Raw genomic sequence first — 17,976 nt, forward strand, 5'->3', positions numbered from 1 at the left:
TTCTTTTGATATAAAAAATTTGTCAATTTACCTGTTTTTTTTTTTCTATACTTTGTTTTATTTGTCTTTTTTTTCAATTTTTATTTTATTATTATTTTTCTCTAATCTAGCATAATTAATAAAATTGTTTTCAGCAAAATATTGAAAGGAGTAAAATTAACATGAAAATGACGAATAAAAAAAAAAGTGCGAAAGGTAAGTTCTTATTGTTTAGAGGTCAACGTGAAATTGAGAAAAAAATTTAATTAAAAAATTAATAAAATATCCGTTTTTTTTTTATTTAAATTGAAATTAAATGCATATTTGTTTATTAAATGAAAATAGTTAATTCAATGAAATCAAAGAATATTTTAGAATGTGTCATAAGTATAAATAACAGTAAATATAAAAAAATGAAAGCAAAAAAGGAAAAAAAAAATTGTTAAATGTTTGAAATATTTGTTAACGAATAAGTTAGTTTATCATTAGCTTCAAATTTTTTTTTTCTTTTTTCTTTTGTTTTTACCAAATAAATCAATTTATCCCAATTTTAGAATCACTTTTTCTAAAATATAATTATTTCAAAAAAATAAAAATGGAAAAAATTAAGAAAAAAAAAGTAAAATAAAAATTTTGAGATACTGTTACACATATTACAAATTAGCAAAAGGAATGTAAAATCTACAGCAAACAGTGTTTCGAAAATTTTTATCTTATCTCTCTCCCTCTTTCTTTCTTCCTCTCTCCCTCTTTATCCCTCTTATCACTAACTCTATATGAACTAAAAAGAAAAAAAAAAAAATTATCATTAATTGATTTTTGCAGTGTTCAGTTGCGTTTTGAACATTTAAGAAAAAAATAGAATACAAAAAAACAAGGAAAAATATGAAATGAAATCACAAAAAAAAAAAAAAAAAAGAGAAACGAAAAAAGCACTTTTGCAATGATTGTGAAAAATTCATTTGGTAAGCTTCTCATCATTTTCAATTTTTCAATTTCTATTAACTTCAAAAATTTCGTCTCTTTCTTCCGCATCCATCACACTAATCTTCGAAACATCTCCTCATCTTTTGCATTTCCGTCAAAAATCATTTACAAGAAAGCAAAAAAAAAGTGATTTATTTGAATGCATTTTAAAACCATTCTCAATATTCTTCACATTTGTATCAGTCTGAAAATTTAAATAATTAAATTTAAATGTATAAAAATAAAATTTGTATTTGCAGTTTTAATTATTTTAAATTACTAATTAATAAGAAATGGTAGATGTTTTTTTCCGCCTTTTTTTTTTAATTACATATTTAGTTAATAAATAAATTTTTGTTTACTTAACATTTAGAAAAACATCTTATTAATAATAAATGAAAAACATAAATAGCTATGATAAATGAAATAAAAATAAGCGAGGAAAAAAGTCTGAATGTATATATAATAAAGTATTTGTAACGATTTTTATATTTTCAGCAATAATTAATTAATCATATTATTCATAAATTAGCTAATTAATATGCGATGTATTAATATTTTAATCATTAATTTTAAAAGTATTACAAAATTTTTTGTTTGTATTATAAGAGAAAAACGAAAAAGTTTACTGATATTAGAATAAAATGTAAAATATGCTTTTCAGTTGCATTTAATATTTCATTTTTTTTTCCAACCTACAATCATTTTAACTTCACAATTCTTTCTTCGTTTTTCTTCTATTCTTTTCTTTTTTTTGAAAAAAGTTTTAAAAAATTGCAAATTTTATAATACACATCACAGATAATTTGTTCTTATGTTACACATAGCTTTTTAGTTTGAATTTAATGCTAATTAAATGTTGAATATCACAGAACTTTTCTTTTTTTTTTTGACTGATACGCATATTTTTGATTTTTTTGCTTACTTTTTTTTGTCTGTTATTTTTTTTTTTTTTTAAATCATTTCAAACATTTTTTTTTCTCTCACTCTCTTTCTCTATATTTCGTTTTCTTTTTGTAACTTTTTTTGAAAGAAATTATTCAATTTTTTTTTTGCTTATCATCAAGCTACATTAATTTATTTATGTTTAGAAATAAAAACATAGCTTTTCTTAGCATTTTTCATGTTCTTATTTTGGAATAAAAAAAAATGTTTATAGCACTTTTTTTAAAAAATATTTTAAAAATATTTACAATGAGGATAAAAGATAAGATAAGAAGACAGGAGGAAAAGAAAGAAGTGATAAAAATATTTAAATGATTGAATTTTTTTTCAAAATTTATATTTAAAATTTATGAATATATACAATTTTTAAAGTAAACAAAAATATATCTAACAGCAATAAAAATTTTTCATTTCGATTACATATTACAACTATAATATTTCAAGCTTCCCAGAAATACGAATAATTTCTTCGTCCTTCTTTTTAGATTTATTTTCATTGAATGTTGAAAATTCTGTTTGTTTCTTAGAATTTTCTACATTGAGATATTGCATATGAAGTCGTTTGATAAGATCTAATGTTTCCATTGATATTCGTCCTTTTAAATCATCAAAATTATCATTGATAGATGATTTAACTGATTCATCGGAGAATGAAGTTGTATTTCTTTCTGAAACAAAAAAAAGGAGCGAATAATTCATTTTTAGGCTGAATTTCATCAAAGTTATTGTCAAATTTATAATATTACTTAGCGCTAAATCTGTTTCAAAAATTATAAAAAATTTATTTCAAACATAAAATTTTACTACAAAAGAAATAAATAAAAGAGACAATTTTATTCAACAATAAAATCATAAATATTTTATCTCTAAATCTGTTAAATAATATGACTGAAATAATGATTTACGCCAATCTTAATTTTAATCAAATCTATTTAGATTACCTGTTTGTGACCAATCATCATCTAATGTCCTCACAATGTTGCACATTGAAGAATTTATTGCCACCGAACTTTGATTTAATTCGTTTTCACATGAATCATTTCTGAAATGATTCAATTGTGATTTCAACTCTATTATAAAAAATGAATTGAAAAGTTTCTATTGAATCCATTTTTATCACTAATATCAATTGTAATTAATTTAAAATTAGTAATAAATCATAAAAAGTAAAGCAAAGTATCTCGAAATATTAGTTTAAAATTAAAACTTACTTTCCAATTATTATTTCGACATCTGCTTCCACTGAAAATTGTAAATTTATATAAATTTGCCTTCTTTTTTTTTCGCTAACCAAATAAATTTTTGATATTTTTAATATTTGAAAAATGGTAGAAACGAAAACTCAATAAGATTTAATTGTTTATATGAAATTTGCATTATCTACATCATATAATTCTAAAATTTTAAACTCCATCAACAATTCAATAGAATTCTATTCATTTGCTTTATGCTATACCAAAAAGAAAAAAAAAAAAAAAATTCAACCAAATTATTTTGTAAAACTATTCCATGAAAATTTCTACAATTTTGAAAAAGTTTTATTGCTTGATAACAGTAATTTTTACCACTGTATGATTTGAAATGATAAAACGTATTGTTTACTTTTAAAAAAAAATCGAAATATTGATCTAATCAATTATGATATTATTATAAAAATATAATTTATCAACATATATATGAAAATTTGTTTTTTGCATAATAAAAATTTATTTATTATAATATTATATGTATAATAAAAATAGTACTTTTTTTTTTCAGATTAATTTGAATGGTTATAATTGCTATCTAAATGTAATTCCATAATAAACTTGCAAATTCAAACGATAATTCTAACATAGTTCACACATTTATAATAAAATTAATTGTAATATAATGCTATAATTGCTATTCATTAATTTATATTTTTTTTTAAAAAAAAATGCTTCTTATCTAATTAAGATATAAATTAGTTTAATAATTTAAAAAGAAAAAAACAACAAAAAACAACAAAAAAAAAAAAAAAAATTACCATTTATAGTGATGAAGATAATAATTAGAATGGATGAAAAAAGAAAATTCATGTAAGTAAAAGTTTTTTTTCTTCGTTTTTTTTTTTGTATAAAAACTTAAAAAAGTTTAGTTTCGAAATTTATTTTCTACAAAAAGCATATAAAAATTATAACGAGAGAAAAACGAGAAGTTTTGAGGGATAATAACGATATGTGGTATGATTAGATGGCAGATGATGAATGATGATGTTTGCTACTATCACATATATATATATATACTTTTCAATTTGAAATGGATCATTTCAGTCAATAATCACTCCTAGGATTAATCATTTATTTATTATTGTCACATTTAAATCCTGTTCTCAATCTGTTAAAAGTCGTCGATCGTTTGTTTATTTGTTTATTTATTCAAATTATATGGAACAGTTGTTAAATGTAGGTAAATAAACTATAAATAAATTACCTTTTCAATATTTACAAATATTCAATTCAATGAATGTTTTATTGATTCCAAAAATTATAATAAATTATATTTATGTTACAAAAGAAAAAAGAAATAGCAAAGAAAATTGTAAAAATTTTAATTTAAAAAGTTACATTTTTTTTTTTTTTTGACATTTTAAAATATGATAATTAACGAATAGTAAGCAAATTTTTTAGCTTTTTCGGTTTGTTATTTTGTTTTTTCCTTTTCCTTCTTCTCGTTTATTTTTTTTTTTAATGAATGAAAGATATAATCAAATCAATGAAACGAAAAAAAAAAAAAAAAGATTTTTTAAAATGAAAATTGTACGTTGAAGTTATAGAGATTTAGAAAGTCTGTATAGTGTTAATTGTTTTCATGAAATTTAATTTTTCTGCTAAATTTTAATCTTTTATTTTTGCAGAAAAAAAAAAAGCTGCTCTTTTTAGATGAAATTTTTTGGTATATTTTAAAAAATTATCATTCGAAAATCAAAATTTTCTAATTTTACTCTTTAATATTAAAAAAAATTTTTTCCCAAAAATCTTGTTTTGCCATACGTAAAATTTATTATGCTTTTTTAAAAATAAAAATTTATGATGTTAAGACGGAAAAAAAGTGAGTTCTATGAAATATATGTGCATGTAAAAAAAAAAAGAATTATATGTCACATTGAAGTATTACTTTTTAAATTAAATTCGATTTTACAAAGTGACAGCAACAAATTATTGAATTATAATCACTAATGAATTACATTTAAATTCTACCAGATAAATTAAATTTATGGTTAACAAATACTAATTTCAGCATCTTAGTATTTGATAAGCTTGATCTTAAAATAAATAATTTATAAAATTTGATGTCACAAGAACAAGTAACTGCATTACCGGGATGACAAATTTTGATGAAGAATGATTAATTACTTATAATTATATATATATATAATTAAAATTTGTTCATTTTGAAATACTAAAATTGACATTTGTTGTCCTTTTTTGTTTTGTAGCTCATGAAAATATCATTTTTCCGTAGTATTTTTTGTTTATGACAATATGATAGCATAACAATGAATGCAAAATAAACTTTTACTTAGTTTAATTCGTTTAACTTCAATACAAATATGATGATAATTGAATGGGATAACAAAGTGATAATAATATCATATTCAATAATTAACACCGATAAGATATAAAATTGAGCAGTGTAATTTTTTTTTTTTTAAAACTTTAATTTCAAACATACGGTATGCATATAATATTTGTTTTAATTTATAAAAAAAAAATATCAAAAAGAATCTCGTCGAAGAAGTGATTCATTATGAACATTTGTAAAATTTGAATTAGTAGTTGTTAATCCAATTAAAACTTTTTCATTTTTTGCTGTTATATTTCCAATAATATCAATTGTTACATGATTTTGCTCATTAAATTTTCCTAATGGATTTTCAGTGATAGCATTAGACATGCAACCACCAACGATAATTTGACCATTTGCAGTTAAACCCATAATAATTGTTGCTAAATGTTTTGTTATTGGTGAACTATTATCAGTTGTTCTATTAGCAATTATTAATTCACCATTAACAGTTATACCACTGATAACTTCATTACTATTTGTTTGTTTAACATTCTCATGTTGCTCATTTAGATAATCGTCCAAATTTTGTGATAATATTGATAATGATGAAATGACTCCTTCATTGATAATTGATTCATTTTCTTCTTTGCTGCTTAATTTTTTATTGATTGCCATGCTTAAACCATCAACAATTATCTGTCCATTTTGCATCAAACCCATTATAATCGGTTTGCCTGAATGATAATCATCAGTAAATGTTTGTTTAACATTATCAGCAATATATGAATCAGATAAATTAAAATCAGATATTGTAAAATTGAATAAATTTCCAGTAGTATAACCAAATAATGGTGCATGCTGAATGCATGATATGTTATTACTATCATCATGTTGTAAAATATTGGAAAACATTTCATCATAATGAACATTATCAGTATTGCTCATTTCGAAATCATTCGAAATCGTAAATGATGCGCCAAATTCACGATTGAAAGTATCATTAGTTTTATCAAGTGATGTTCCATTTGAAATTTTCTCATCATCGGAAGGATTGAATTGTTGAAATGGTTCAGTTAAGTTGATCATTTGCTGTTCCGAATGATATTCTTTCATATTGTTTAGTATATCCATTTGATCAACAAATGTTGAACATTGTTCTGCTTCATTGAATGTAATAGTTGGTATTGAATTTTGTTGTCTATTACTATTATTATTTAGAGATAAAGCTAGATGCTCGATATTTCGCGGAATTAATGATTCATTACTGAAATATTGATTTGAATCGTCCATTTTCATCATGCCTGATGAATTAGCTGAAGATGATGAAGCATTTTGTGTTGTCATATGAAATGATGTTGTTGGATCTGCAAAAAAAAAAAATTAAAAAAAAAAAAAACAAGAATTTTTTTTTTTTTGCTTTTACATTTAAAAAATTCGAAAAATAAATTTAATGGTAAAGTGATTACAAGATTTCATCTCTAATTTAAATTCATTAAAATATTTACACTGTATGAAACTTACGATCAGGTGATTGCACAAATTGAACTTTATAGACAAATTTACGATGACGTACGTCAATCACTGAATCTTCTTCTTCCTCTTCTTCTTCTTCTTCCGCTTCTTTTTTTTCAACTGAAACAAAACTTTTTTAGAAAATGTTTTTTTCTTTTTTCTTCTTTTTTTTTTTTTTTTTTTAAGAAACAAATACCTTTTTCTTTTCAATAAGGAATTAGGCTAGAATTAAGAGCGAGCGGGAAGAGAGAAAAAAAATTATCAGTTCAGATTGCATTAAATTTAGTGAAATTATTTTTAAAAAAAAGATGAAATAAAAATTTAATACTTGCTTTTTCTGAATTTCAATGATTAATTAGGCTAAAATTCAGATTATATTTGTTAAAATAATATGATGAACAAATGTCATCGAAATGTATATTATCATACCGAAAATAAGTAGTCATTTCCAACAGATATTTTTAACTTTGTTTACAAATTAATAAGATTAATACTACCTGTTTCGAAATAATTTTTAACAATGCACTTTTATTGTGTTCAATAAATGATTCTCAATAATGTTAACCGTATTCAATTTAATAAATGATTGACCTATTTCACAGTAATTTATGAAACGAAAAAAAAAATGAAAAGATAAATGAGAGTAGGCAAGGTTTTAATTTAAAAATTTAATGGGTAAATCTACTTTTTTTAAGTGGTGTTGGTTTAGGAATAACAGGTCAATCAAAGAATTCATAGGAACTTGAAACAATATTCATCTGAAGAGAAATGTTAAGAGATAAAGAAAGAAGAAAATCATATTTCTTATTAATTGATAATAATAATAGTAATAATAATAATAATAATAATAATATGTAATTATAATATAAATCAGTCAAAAAAAAGTTATTCTTAGTAAATTAACTTAACTAATAAGAAATAAATCATTGATATTTTTTTTATCGATATCCGTTAAAATATATGAGTTAAGAAAAGAAATCAAATTGATAAGAACTGATAATAATTAAAAGTTATACAAATAAAGCATAAAATTGTTAATAAAAACTGATGATAGCATTAAAAATAGGCAATTAAAATATAGGTAAAATTTTAATTTAAAATAAATTAAAACGCAGGAAAAAAAAATGAGAAAAATTTACCTTTCGATTTGATATCATCAGCCATTTCTTATTGTTGATATTATTGTAGAACTAATAATATAAAATAATTTAATTCAGATAGAAAAAATAAAATAAAATGGATGAAATGAATCCCAAAATTATTACACTGTTTAAATAAAAATAAATTTGAATCGTTTTCTTAGCTTCTGAATTGCTGTTCGTAAAATTTGAAAAATATTTTTTGAGATAGAAGAAGATGATAAAGAATGAAAGGAAGAAAAGCACCACAGCTTACTTTTACAATTTTTGTTTCTAAGATAAAATGAAGAAGAAATGTAAAAGTTTTTTTTTTTTTTTTTCCTTTCATTTTTTTCCTCTTTCTTTCTTGTTTTCGTTATTTTTATTTATTTATTTATTTGTTTTATTTATTTTTTTTTTTCGAAAAAGAGAAACAAAAATGAAATAAGAAAAGAAGCTAAAATCGAAATGACATAGCATGTTTGTAGTTAGAGGGATGTAGGTGTAATGTAATATACACATACATGTCTGTGTATGTGTGTGTGTGTGTGTGTGTGTGTGTGTGTGTGTGTGTGTGTATATATATATGTGTGCACTGTGTCTGCTTGTGATATGATAACATTAAGCATTCTTAATCTTTCAAATTTTTTTACTTATCACAACATATTTTCACTTGAACAAACGCATATACATGTATATATAACACACACACACACACACACACACACACACACACACACACACACACACACACACACACACACACACACACACACACACACACACACACACACACACACACACACACACACACACACACACACACACACACACACACACACACACACACACACACACACACACACACACACACACACACACACACACACACACACACACACACACACACACACACACACACACACACACACACATGCATATACAGATGCAAAATAATTTAGAATAAATTTTTTTTTACCAGTTAAAAGATTAAAAAAAATTTTTATACGATATATTTTTACTTCCTTTCTTAAAATTTAACATTGTTTTTAAATTTATTGCACATTGCTCTCCTTCTATTCTTTTACTGTTATTTGCAAGTAAATTTGCTTTAAAAAAGAAAAAAAAAAGACAAACAGAAACAGAAGAAAAAAAAGAAAACTAATTTTTCAAAGTGTTAGCAAAAATGAGGAAAGGAACAACTGTTTTGATTGTTTTCTACTACATTTTAAATTTCATTTTAAATAATACATTCTTTCACATTGAAAAAAAACAAAAATTTTGCTGCCTTTTATATGTGCACAAAATAAGTTTCACATTTTAGAATGATGTATGATTAATAATGGTAATTAATAATAATGATAACTTATTCAATTTTGCTAATTACTTTCCAAACAATGACTAACATTTGTTTTCTAATTTTTTTTTTTTTTTTTCAAGTATTTTGAGTGCAAACTTAAAAATAAAAAAAGGTGAATTTCTTTTTTTTACAGAAAGAAAAAAAAAAAAAAAAAACGAGAAATTGATCATTGTTTCAGCTATTTGTTTTGTTCCTGCAAAAAAATTAATTCTATTTTTGCATTAAAAAATAAAAAATTTTTTATTCATTTGATAGCAAAACTAAAAAGTTTTGTTACTTGAAATTATTCAAAAATCATTTTAATGGAGGGTAACAAAAATATTATTTATCAGTGTAAACAAAATATTAGTGATCGATAATAATTATGAGAATGGAAACCTGAAATATATGATTCTTAGAATTTCCAATTAATTAATATATTGATGAATTTGGAATTTTTTTGCAAGTTAAAAATTATTGTTGTATGAAATTTTTTTGTGCTTTTAATTATTTACTTCTATGATCAAACTTTTTTTTTTTTTTTATTTATTTACTTCAAGTTATTATTTTATTCGTTTCTTTAACTAGAAACAGCTTATTTTTCTTTGAAAAAAGGGAAAAGCTATATATTATGTAATCATAACTATGCATATTCTTATGATAGCTAATCACCTTTTATAATTTTTTACAGTATTATATGCTAAATGTTAATTAATGATGCTTGTACTAAAGTAGTAAATTTAACAATATTCTCACTAACTTGCTAATTAACACTACTTCCACTAAAGTAATGAGTTTAATAATACTCTAATTCGTTTAAGATTTTGGTGAAAGCGATTCCTCACCCAAAATTTTTTTATTACGTAGAAAAAAGACATAGTAAAAACTTTTTTGTTAAATTTTATTAAATTTCAATCAGTACTAAGATATTAAATTTATCAGTTTTTTGTTTCATTACTTCATTAAAAAAATTAACAATTGAGTGCTATGAAAGCTACCAAAAACTTAAGAAACTTATGAGGTAACATCGGTTTACCTATGAATAATTTATACCAACAATTAAATTATTGTATTATATCTTTATTACGAACATACACTTCTTTTTTTCATTTTTCTTTTTCAAAAGATAACAAGCAGCACTGTTTTGGCACTGAATTGGTCAAGTAACTTACTTTTTTATTTTTTGGAAAATTAACATTATTGAATGAAAGGTAGAATGCAGAAGGTTAATTTTTTAATGCTTAATATGATGTTCTTAAACATATACGGGAACAAAAACATATGCATGAGCTAATGAAAACATTGAGAAGCGCAAAAATGTAAAAAAGAAGTGGCGCAATTGTCCACAATTTATTTCATTGTATGATTGATTTAGATGCAAACTTTCAAAACTAACATTTAAAGTTGTATAGTACTGATGCTTTTCTTATTTTTTTTTTTATTTTTCACTTTTTCATTTATCACTTTGCTCACTTATTTCATTGCTTCTTTTACAAAAAAAAGGAAAAAAGGAAAAATTTACAAGTGGAATGAATGAATGATATTTGAAAGAATAATAAAGAAAATTTTCAGTTTTTTCCAAATTAAATTTGATATTATTGCTTGTGATAAAATTTTATCAATGCTAAAAGTCATCGTAATGTTCATTTCTTCTAATTTGTTAATTCATTTTTCTGCATGTAGCTATAATGTTTCCTCTCTTTCTTTTTTTTTTTTTTTTTTTTCTTTTTTTTACAAACTGAAATTTTGATATTAATAGATTAGCTTAAGAAGTTACAATGATGTATCGTTTAATTTCGAAATGATTTTCAAAAACTTCACTTAGGAAATTGAATTGTTTTTTGAAAATCGTTAACTCTTGCAATTTTTTCTTTTAAATAGGGTTACAAATTATCAACTTTTGCAATCTTATGAAAATTTGAAATTCTCTTTTTAAGCCCTTGAATATATGATATTTAACAATCATCAATAATTAATGGTTACTTCTTATAGTTCGATGAACTACCTACAATAATATACACTACATTGACCACTGCTTATGACGTATTAAACTTTCTTTCTTTCTGCTGTTTTTGAATGAACACTTAGATAAAATGTGATTTAATTTTATAATTAGCATTAATAAATGAAAAGATGAATGAACATCTCCAGTAAATTATTTTCAAAAGTTTTGCATAGCTTTCACAAAGTGGTTGGTGGGATAAAATGATTGCTACTTGCTGCGAGCATTCCAATATTCCCACGTGTTGGGTAACATGGGATAGCTAATAATTCATAAATGCTAACATCGTTATTTGCAAGAAGCTAAGCAAACTTACCGTAATAATTTGAGAATTCGTATAAGGTAGATGACAACGACTGATGACAGCACTTCTCAAATTGCACTCCCACGGTTAGCATCTTATTTTCCACCCTGAATTTTCAATCCTTCCTCTCTTCCTCTTTCTCTCTCTCTCTCTCTCCCTCTCCTTGAACTCTCTTAAAATGGTCATTTAAATGGGAACAAATGTGACCGGTCCTTTTGTTGAATTTTCAAAGATTGCTTAGTTGGCTAAGTATCATCTTATATTTCATTATGATCAATGCTGAAATTTTATGCCGTGTTTGTGGTGATCGAGCTAGTGGTTTGCTTTTATTAAACATTTCACATTCATATATCAATCAAAAAAGTTTTAAATATTGAAGAATGAAAAACAAAAAAAAAAAAAGAAGAAAACGGATACCTCTCAATTTTTTTCTTTTGTCAATTAAAATTTAAACATTTCACAATTAATTGAATAATTTTAAGGACGACATTATGGAGTTCAGAGTTGTGATGGATGTCGAGGCTTTTTTAAGCGGTATTTCTCTACCTGTATCAATTAGCATGTTGTAAATTTAAATAATTTGCTGATTTAAATAAATTCGTTAAAATTATTATTGGAATAATCATATAAATCACAATTGAAATAAAAGCATTTGTATTGATACTAAAATTTTATTTCAATACAAATGGTTTCTTTTTCCTTATTATTATCTGCCGTATTATCAATATTTTTTTTTTTTTTTTTAAAAAAAAAGGAAGATTGCGATAAATTTTGTTCTAATAGATATTTCAAAAGTAAATTTGATCAAAATAAATGATTAGATGAGTTAGATTAACATAGTTTAGCAATAAAAGTAATGGAACATCTGCCATTCTTTTTAAGTTTTTATTAGTCATTACTTGTTTATTTTTCTATTGTTTTTCAATTGTTACAATTAATTTTAAATTAAAAATATTTACTTTCATGATCGAAAAGGAAATTTCGCTGATAGTTTTATAATGAAATAAATTAAGTTATAATCTTTTATTATTCACTACAATAACATTATGCTATATTTTTCCTTTTTTTTTCTCCTCAAATGTTAAGCTTTTGCAAATTTTGGATTAAACAGCTCAATTTTTAATAAATTTTAATTTCTAAATCTCTTATTTATTAAGAGGAAATTCAGTAAGCATAAATTTTATTAGCATTTTATACATTAATAGTGATTTAAATTATTGATCATGAAGATTGAGTGAATTTCAAAACTTTGGATTTTATGCATAATTCAAATTAAATTTCGACATATTTATATAAACATTGCAATTAATTAATAATAAAAATCCAAATTGAATGTGATATATTGATTCCATAAATATCTTTAACAATCAACCTAAATAGGGACAATATCGCTTGAAAAGTTATTAAGCTGTTTTATTGTAAATAACAATAAATGATATGAGCTATGATATGTAAATAATTACATATTATCACTACCAACAATAAGCAGATTTTTCATTTTCTGTCTGCTCAATCGAATTTCCATTCAAATTAACTACCAATTAGAAACTCGTTTTTTTTTTTTTTTTTTTTTAAATGATTTTTACAAATTCAATTCAAACATAATTTAAATTTATTCTAGATTTAATTCATTTTATCATTATAAAAATTGCATTCAGCTACAGTCATTATGATTGTCCTAAATTAAGAACAGTTTAAAGATCGGTGAGACGTTCGATGAAATATGAATGCAAAGATCGCAAGCAATGCATTGTGGATGTCGCAAGAAGAAATCAATGTCAAGCATGTCGTTTTCGCAAATGTCTTGCTGTATCTATGAATCCATGTGGTTCGCTTCACTGATAATTTGTTGAATACTTAAATTGTAGCAATATTTTGAAAATTTAACATATGTTTTTATAAAAATATGTTTTTATGCAAAGCAATGATTAAAATTTTATGTAAGTTGGTTTTATCAAATTCTAATAATTTCATAAGTTTGATCAAATTCTAAAATTTGAAATTATTGGTCAAATTAAATATACTCAATTATGAATACATTATGTATTTGCGCATATATTTGCGAAATTTTTAAATTAGTTCAGTTCACTCAAGAGTAGTAAGTTATTATTACTGTTAGATGATTGTAATAGTTTGACTAAATTAAATCGGCGCATAATGTAATTGTTCAGATGATAAGAAGTTGCAGCATTTGTCGTTTATATTTTTAGCTGTACAAAATGAACGAAAAATACGATCGAATTCAACAAAAACATTTCAAGAAAGGTAAACCATATTTGATTTCTTTTTCTTTTTTTTTTTTTGATTTAATTTAGTTTTAATATAATATTGTGTTAATTTAAGGTGTCGTAATTATCTGATAGCATCCACTGATGAGCTTACGCAAAAGTTAAGGAACAAAAAAACAAAGGCTTGCTTTATAGGTTTGTTTTTTATTTCTTCGCTTCTTTTCTTTTTTATCATTTGCATATTAATTAAAAAATTCCATACTTTAAGAAAAATTCTTTTTTTCACCAACAAATTTGTTATTTAGAATGAAACGAAAAGCTAAGAATTTGATGTAAAAAAATTTTTGTTTTTAAATTCTAATTTATAATTTAAATCATAAACAGTGCTATTTAAAATTTTTTCTATTATAAAGCAAAAAAAAAGAAAAAAATTACTTTCATTTAAAGATCATGGAACAAGAAATCAGCATTCTGCATTTGTAAAGCGATTGAAAGAAGTTGGACAATTTAGCCAGTTGAATTCAAGTATTTATCTAAATTTCATGTTACGATTTATGATGCTATCACCACCTTTATCACATATCAGTATCGAGGAACGCATTTTATTATTGAATCATTCCTGGCATATGCTATTTATTGTCAATTATGCGACATATTTTGAAAGCAGTAAAATTTCATCAATTTTTTTTTTACTTTTGTAAGCCATACACAATAAAAGTGTTATTTCATTCGAAATTTTTTATTCGTATAAAATTAAATTTATGCATATGCTTTTTACTTTTTTTGATGAAACAAATCAGTTAATATTTTTTTTTTCTTCACCTTTTAAATTATAGCAATAAAAAAAAAATTTCTTTTAGATGTTATTAAATTTGGTGAACTGCAAACAGTTTTGGAAATTTTGGATTCATTAATGCTAACACCATTTGAAATTTGGTACCTATGCATGATTATTATTTCTGAATCAGGTTATTATTGTAATTTAAATTCACATAGAAATAACTATCCCTTGAAATTGAAGTTATCTTTTTGATATATAAATTTTTTGGAAAATTTTTTCATATTCATTATTTTATCAAATAAATTTATGCGTAAAAAAAATTATTACATTACAAAAGTTCTTGCTAATTTTTTTAAAGTTAAATTTTAAAATTTTGTTTCAAATGAAAATTTTCGCCGCTTTTTTTTTTCATTGATTTCTAAAATTTATGTAGTTTTTTCTTTTCTCTTTTTTCATTTGCAGTGAACGAAATTTTTGGTAATTTACCAGCGCTGTATGCTTATCGAAATGAAGCATTTATTTTACTTATGAAATGTGAAACATACGCAATGGTTGCATTAATGCAAAACAATAAAAATCGAATCGGAAAACTGATGAAATTGAAGGAATTACTTCAAACAATTTCAAAAGAAACTGTATTGCAAACCTTTTTCCCAAATTCTATTAGAAATCAATTATAGATTAAATCAAATTATATTTCTTTTTTATTTTCTTTTCCTCATTTACGGTTTAATCATTTCACTTTTCAATTTTATCTCAAATCAGTTTTTGTTTTATTTCATGTATTCCAGTTTTATTTTATCTAATTTATTCTAGTATTGTCCACAAATAATAATTTAAATAAATGCGTTTTATGGTGATATAGTTTATCTTTTTTGAATTATTAGTGCAATTTTAAACAATGAATTCGAGCTTTTTTTTCTAAATTTTAAAAAATAATTATAGTTATTGAATCTTCATTATGCAATGTAATGTAATGCGTATATTTGTAGGTATTAAAAATTGAATTGCTTTCTACCACAAATTTCGTCGCCGTATTATGAATAAGAAGTTTTTTTTAAAAAAAATAAAATTTCCAAAAAAAGAAAAATTTCAAGTTATTCTATTCTTCCTTATCGTCAACTATTTTTTAAATGAAATATTTCATTACTGAGCTATTCGACTTCTTCAGTGAGGTACTGGCTCTTTTGAATATCATAATTGATTAAGCTTGTTTGGTTCATTTATTATAAGTATGTAAAATTTAATAACAAATTTTTTTAAAAAAAATAAAATAAAGAACAGGAAATATTTCAACAAATTAACGATGTATTAGCATGCGCATGCTGCATGCCTAGCAAGCTATTCATTCACAATCCTTTTTTTTATAAATATTATTGATCAAATATGCAATAGATGATTCATGTAATACCTGTTCATACATATAGGTATTGACAATTCTTTCATTTTATTACTCAACAATATCATTTTCTGTGTGTTTTATTTGGAACTGACAATTTCAAACAATATGGTGATTGAGTAAATACTTTAAATAGGATAGAATTAAATTGGAATAAAATAAAATGAAATGGAGTAGAATAAAATAGAATTAAAACAATAAATATGTGATGGATAGAATTTGAAAAAAAAAAAAAAGAATAAAATACGATAAAAAAGAATAGAATAGAATAAAATATTGAAAAAGTAATACAATAAAATCGAACATAGAATGGAACATAGAATCCTGCAGTTATAGTTTTGAGTAAATTTAAAATAAAAACAGCATTGAAATGATAATGATTTGTTTAATTAACTATTGATGATAACATAAAATCAAAATTGTCAAGTAAACATTAAAAAAAGATTACAAAAATCTTAAAGAGTTTTCTTTACTTTATAATTAAAGTGTACTAAACAAAGACTATAAATTTAATGCACACTTAATGAAATTTCATCACTGTATAATAAAAAAAGGTCACGTATACCTAAAAAAAAAAATTATGAAAAAAAAGGTCACGTATACCTAAAAAAATTATCTTTACTATACAATTAAATTGCATGAAGAAAAGGTCACTTAGACAAATTCCACTTTGTTACTGTATAATAAAATTGTATGGAACAAAGGTTACGTACGCTTAAATGAATTATCTGTACTATATAGTTAAACTGTATGGTGAATGTTTATGTAATTTCTATTTTCTCATCACGTACTGACTGATTCAGTCAATTACTGCCGTTCATTGAATGTATTTGATTCGATACTCTACGCCTTGTTGCAATTCACTTTCCGCTCTTCATCCTCTCATTTCATTTTTCGTTATCGTTTTCAATCGTAATACAAAATACAGTTTGATTTATGAATCATCACAAATATCATCGAGAACGGGAAAGGGAGGGAGAGAGAGAGAGAGAGAGAGAGAGAGATGGACAAAAAGTATACTACAATTGTTTTTTTTCCATTTCGAACACATTGAAATCATGGTGATGTTTCAATTTTCTTTATCTTAACTATCATCCTCTCCCTTCCTTTCTCTTCCCCTCTCTCTCTCTCTCTTTCTTCCTCATTTTATTTTTCATTCTTGCTTAAAAAATTTTCCCTTTATTTCTGTTACTGTTAAATTATTAGCATCAAATTTCCCGTTTTGTTTTCATTTCCTCAATTTTTCAATTTAAATAGTTTTCCTTTTTTTTTTTTTTTTTTTTTTTTTTTTTTTTAATTTTTTGAATTAAGAGATTAATATTTTGTTGAAATTTGATTACGATTATTAAAAATTTGACTGTAACCGTCAATTTTCAATTGAACCATTTTAAAATAACTTGAATTAATAATGGAATAAAATTATTTCAATTTGACGTGCAATAATTTTCCTCTATTATCAGTTCAAAGTAATTCAGTTAAATTGAATTAAAATTTTTAATATTTGATTAATTAGCATTAATGTTATCATCATTACTGCTGTCGTTTATTTTTATTTTTTATTTTTTTTTTTTTTTGAATATTTCCTTAGATAGAATTACTTCCTTAAAGTTTACTTTAGAAATATAAGTCTGCAGAATTCTTTTTGTTTTTTTTTGTTGTTGAATGATGAAACTATTTTGGGATTACTTATTTCTTTTTCTTCTTCCATATTTTTCTTACTGTTTGTTGAAATTCAATTCTTTCAAACAAGCTATAATTTAAAAAATTAAAAAAAAAAAAAAAAAAAAAAAAAAAACAAACGGAAAAATGAAACATGAAAGGGAAAAGAGAAAAAATGTTCCCTTCAGTAAAATCAATTTTTTCTCATATGCA

General features: G+C 23.2%; 3 protein-coding genes and 1 further gene across 4 annotated transcripts; 1 reads left to right on the forward strand and 3 right to left on the reverse strand.

The window, feature by feature from the left end:
• Positions 1–2,319: 2,319 nt before the first annotated feature.
• Bm17905 (Uncharacterized protein) lies at positions 2,320–3,950 on the reverse strand (the record flags this gene model as incomplete). Its single annotated transcript, XM_043073340.1, has 4 exons — positions 2,320–2,558; positions 2,832–2,932; positions 3,102–3,132; positions 3,899–3,950. 4 exons carry the CDS (start codon positions 3,948–3,950, stop codon positions 2,320–2,322), a joined length of 423 nt encoding a protein of 140 aa, XP_042929274.1.
• A 1,678-nt stretch (positions 3,951–5,628) lies between these two features.
• Bm7991 (Uncharacterized protein) lies at positions 5,629–8,097 on the reverse strand (the record flags this gene model as incomplete). The annotated part of the gene is made up of 3 exons (XM_043073341.1): positions 5,629–6,785; positions 6,943–7,053; positions 8,073–8,097. 3 exons carry the CDS (start codon positions 8,095–8,097, stop codon positions 5,629–5,631), a joined length of 1,293 nt encoding a protein of 430 aa, XP_042929275.1.
• A 3,868-nt stretch (positions 8,098–11,965) lies between these two features.
• Bma-nhr-236 (tailless protein, putative) lies at positions 11,966–15,385 on the forward strand (the record flags this gene model as incomplete). The annotated part of the gene is made up of 8 exons (XM_043073342.1): positions 11,966–12,014; positions 12,179–12,230; positions 13,397–13,524; positions 13,907–13,961; positions 14,040–14,119; positions 14,372–14,590; positions 14,785–14,892; positions 15,168–15,385. The coding sequence occupies 8 exons, from the start codon at positions 11,966–11,968 to the stop codon at positions 15,383–15,385; spliced, it is 909 nt and encodes a 302-aa protein (XP_042929276.1).
• A 1,676-nt stretch (positions 15,386–17,061) lies between these two features.
• On the reverse strand, positions 17,062–17,245 carry Bm15504. The gene has a single exon (XR_006227900.1). The product of XR_006227900.1 is annotated as a pre-microRNA Bm15504 (primary transcript).
• Positions 17,246–17,976: the final 731 nt, after the last annotated feature.

This window comes from Brugia malayi (assembly GCF_000002995.4).
Source record: "Brugia malayi strain FR3 genome assembly, contig: Bm_v4_ChrX_scaffold_001, whole genome shotgun sequence".
Taxonomy (NCBI): Eukaryota; Metazoa; Nematoda; class Chromadorea; order Rhabditida; family Onchocercidae; genus Brugia; species Brugia malayi.